The 4,059-nt window shown below is 35.1% G+C and overlaps 1 protein-coding gene across 1 annotated transcript in view; it reads right to left on the reverse strand.

Annotated features, from left to right (window-relative positions):
* Positions 1-3,391: 3,391 nt before the first annotated feature.
* The window catches only part of lhfpl6 (LHFPL tetraspan subfamily member 6), a 28,577-nt gene continuing 27,909 nt past the window's right edge, over positions 3,392-4,059 (reverse strand). Inside the window, exon 4 of the mRNA XM_016561355.1 lies at positions 3,392-3,514. Coding sequence (XP_016416841.1) covers positions 3,396-3,514 — 119 coding nt within the window. The 3' untranslated portion in view covers positions 3,392-3,395. The remainder of the gene's footprint in view (positions 3,515-4,059) is intronic.

The following is a 4,059-nucleotide window of genomic DNA, read 5'->3' on the forward strand; positions in this document are numbered from 1 at the left end:
GGCCACAGGGTGCAAGTCAATGATAAGCATGTCACTGAATATATTCTAAACTCCTGCATACCTACAGAATGCAGTTCAGAAGTTTGGACATTTTCCTGTTCATTTGTTCTCTCAAAAGGCCTCACATGCGGCAAGTGCATAGCAAATTACATTCAGCCACTAGATGGCAGAAGATTCCAGTCTTGATGCTCTAAACCAGCTCTATGCAGAAAATACCCATTTGAACAGCATGAATGTGAAATGTGCCTGCATTTCAGTGTGTGATAATGAGTAAATAAGGAGCTTATAGCTGTAAGGCTATGACTCCAACTGTGATCTCAAATTGCTTCCCTGTGGGTTCCACTTTAATTAATGCAATATTTAATTAATGAGATATTCTGCTGACTGCATCATTATGTGAGGTCTGTCAGAACATGTTTGGTCATTTCTGCCAGTTAATTATGACCTTTATTTAAATAAAGAAGGGCAACTAATTTTACCTGTGTGTCTGGACTCATTTTCTGTAAACCAGAGGCAAGAGGGAACAAATGAAACTGGTTGGATAACCAAGCATAACCAACTTCTTGGTTATTCCATTTCAAGTAGACATGGACCTGAAAAGCATTGTTTTCTTATTGGCTCACAATAAGACTTAAAATGAACATGGATCTACTTGGCTATCATTTTAAAAAAAAAATTTAAATAATAAATGTCATTCAATCCTGATGTTACAAGAGAAAAATGTTAAACATGGCCTACAGTTTCTCATGTGAAGTAGACTTCGCATATGGCACTGATGGCAACCATATGGCTCTATCGAAACATCAAGCCAAAAACAAAATCAACCAATCCCTGTCCTTTATTTAATCTAGACACACTCAACCTAGTTGCATACTAACAGACAATTTCTGTGAGGGAAAATATTATTGCTGGTGTGGTATCAAAATAAGACTCATGAGATGATGACTCCCCTGCTTCTCCCTATGAAGGTTTCCTCTGCAAATAACTACATTGCGCTTAATCTAATGCAACAAGCAGAATCCTTTATGATATGAATAACCAGCATTTCTAAACTAACCATCTACACAGCTTTCACCTTCACTTGCTACAGAATTCGAGTTCAAGATGCACATTAATAGCATCACCTTCTACGGTCAATAAGATGGTCACAGTGTTCAGATTTTGGTATTCTTTAATACCGTCTTATCAGATTTGGTGACCCTGCAAAATTAGAGAAGATTAGACATCATTAGAGTGAATTTGGGTAACATTAAAGCCATTCTGTGTGAAATAGATGGCCGTAATGTATTTTGGTAGCTGCCATGGATAATGTGAATATTAGGAAATATCTGAAAGACATCAGACCATCTTATCCAAAGACTCATCTACCTGACTCGAGACAATACAAGTGTAGGGACAGTAAATCGTCCATCAAAATATTGAAGTAAGAGGGAATCACAGAGCAGAGGTGAGATGATCTTAATACATACAGACAGCTTGTTTTCCCTGAACTCTGACAGATTCTGCTTGTCTTCGCTAAAAACCTGGCAAAGCAATATATTTGTTAAAACTCCACCACGTGTAACACTGATTTTCCGTTGCCTTGCATTTACTGCAGCTTTCCACAATAGGCCTGTCCTTCTCACTGACAGGTTTAGCGTAATTAAGGGGAAACTGTATGAACTCTCCTCCACTCAGTCAGGTGTTAAACTAGGGTGAGGTTTGATGAAATGGTGTGATTATCAGTAACAGCTCATCTTCAGGCAGGCATTTGCATTTCTAAAACAACAGCTGACTGCAGAGCGTGTGTGTGATGGTTTGCTGATAGTGCTAAATGGGAACAGCAGATCGTCAATAACTTCTGATCAGCCTTTACATCTTCCCACAGCGTGGATCCCTGCAGTTTCACATTCTAGCGGCGAATACTTCAGCACTGCATCACCCTGTCGGAAATTAACACCAGGCAATCCATCATTCCAAAAGAAAAAGATACACGCAGGTTAAAAATACACAGATCATGCAGATCAGAAATGAAGTTTACGGAGTTTCTGTTAGAGCATTTCAATAAAAGGCATTACGAAAAACAAACACACTAATAAAAACCCTCAAAATGAACTTTTGTAAAATGCATTCCTTTAAATATAAATGTTCATATATATAATATCGCCAACAATTATGAGTTTTTAAATGACAGTATTTATTTACAAATGCAGGGAAATATAATGGACATTTAAGCATATGTTATATAAAAGTTGTAAATACCAAACACAAAATATTGTGACGTATATTATTGCAGCGGAGATATGTAAGGCAATAACAGGACATTAATGAAATGCATAATATAGAATAGATTATTATAATAACACAATATACCAAAACACAACAACCTAAACCACCGAGAATACTGTACTTACACAAACACGATAAAAAAAGTGACATATAAGTGATAGCAACACAGTAGGTTCCTTCTGAACACAAAAATTCAAAAGTCAATAGGTCGTCTGACATATATTCCTTTTTAATGATACTGGCATCACTTTAAATGCAAAAGATCCCAATGCAGGTCAAAGATCAGTCGTAGGAAAAATCTCAAGTGGGAACTGCAACCGAAAGGTCATCATTCAGTCATGTCTCCTTGTATTTGATATGCGTTTGGGAAGTGCACTGGATGTAGAAGCTCTCTGAATTGAAGAATGAAAGTCATGCCCATATATGTGTGTTTATAGTTTCCTCTACTGTTGTTTTTCTGCTACATGTTTAGTAAGGGTAGTGTTTCTGTTTCTTCCCTGCGAAACATGCCATCCACGTGCACAACAGCATGGCCACCACAGCTCCAGCCCCGGTGCAGTAATAAGCCCATCCGATCTCACAAGAACCTGTATTCAGTAACGTAATCCAAGTACCACAATATAAAAGTAATGTAATCTGATTACTTTTGGATTACTTCAAATTACATATGTAAATAAGTCAAAAAAAGCAATATCTAAGTACTTTTATTTAACTATGACTTTAAAATTAAAACGAATAAAAACTATAGTAAAAACTATTTGAAACTAGGCTATTAAAAAACGTGTCTTGTGTCACCATCTAGAATAGATATTACAGCCCGTATATTTATATAAAAGGCTATGCAGACATCTAGTGGCTATACAGTTTAGTATTACAGTTTTATTTTTTTATTATTTTTTTATTTCTTTAACATGTACAAGTAAAAATAAATATAGTTTATACACAACATTAAAAAATTTACACCATATACATAGTCTATTTTAAAATAAGCCTACATGTCGAAATGCGTATATGATATGCGTTTGGGAAGTGCACTGGATGTAGAAGCTCTCTGAATTGAAGAATGAAAGTCATGCCCATATATGTGTGTTTATAGTTTCCTCTACTGTTGTTTTTCTGCTACATGTTTAGTAAGGGTAGTGTTTCTGTTTCTTCCCTGCGAAACATGCCATCCACGTGCACAACAGCATGGCCACCACAGCTCCAGCCCCGGTGCAGTAATAAGCCCATCCGATCTCACAAGAACCTGAAAGAAACATCAACCTCAACATGTAATACTCAAAATTGGTTATGTTCACACAATATATAATGTGAGGCACAATATATTGTTAAATATGACTTTTTAATACTATTGTATAGTTGGCATACAGGTGACGCCAATAAATTAATTAAAGCATACATTATTTCCAGTCTGCTACCTACCATGGCACAGGAGGTTTGCTTCTTTATTGTTATATTTGTGAAAATTATATTTTGCATTTAACTATAATAAATAATTACACATTATACACACACACACACACATATATATATATATATATATGTGTGTGTGTGTGTGTGTATATATACACAAAAAAACTAACAATAGCTTCTCTATTCTTTTTTTATTCTATGTATTTATTTTCTTTTTATTTATTATACAATTAACAAAAAGCTCTAACACTAGCTTGCTCTATTCTATTCTTTTTATTTATTATCTGTTTTCTTTATATTTATTATATAATTTAAAAAAAACCTTGCTACGTGTACTGCGTTAAGCTAACTGAGACTTGTCATATATATCACATATCA

Source organism: Sinocyclocheilus rhinocerous, unplaced genomic scaffold, assembly GCF_001515625.1.
Source record: "Sinocyclocheilus rhinocerous isolate Xijiao unplaced genomic scaffold, SAMN03320098_v1.1 scaffold708, whole genome shotgun sequence".
NCBI classification, from domain to species: domain Eukaryota; kingdom Metazoa; phylum Chordata; class Actinopteri; order Cypriniformes; family Cyprinidae; genus Sinocyclocheilus; species Sinocyclocheilus rhinocerous.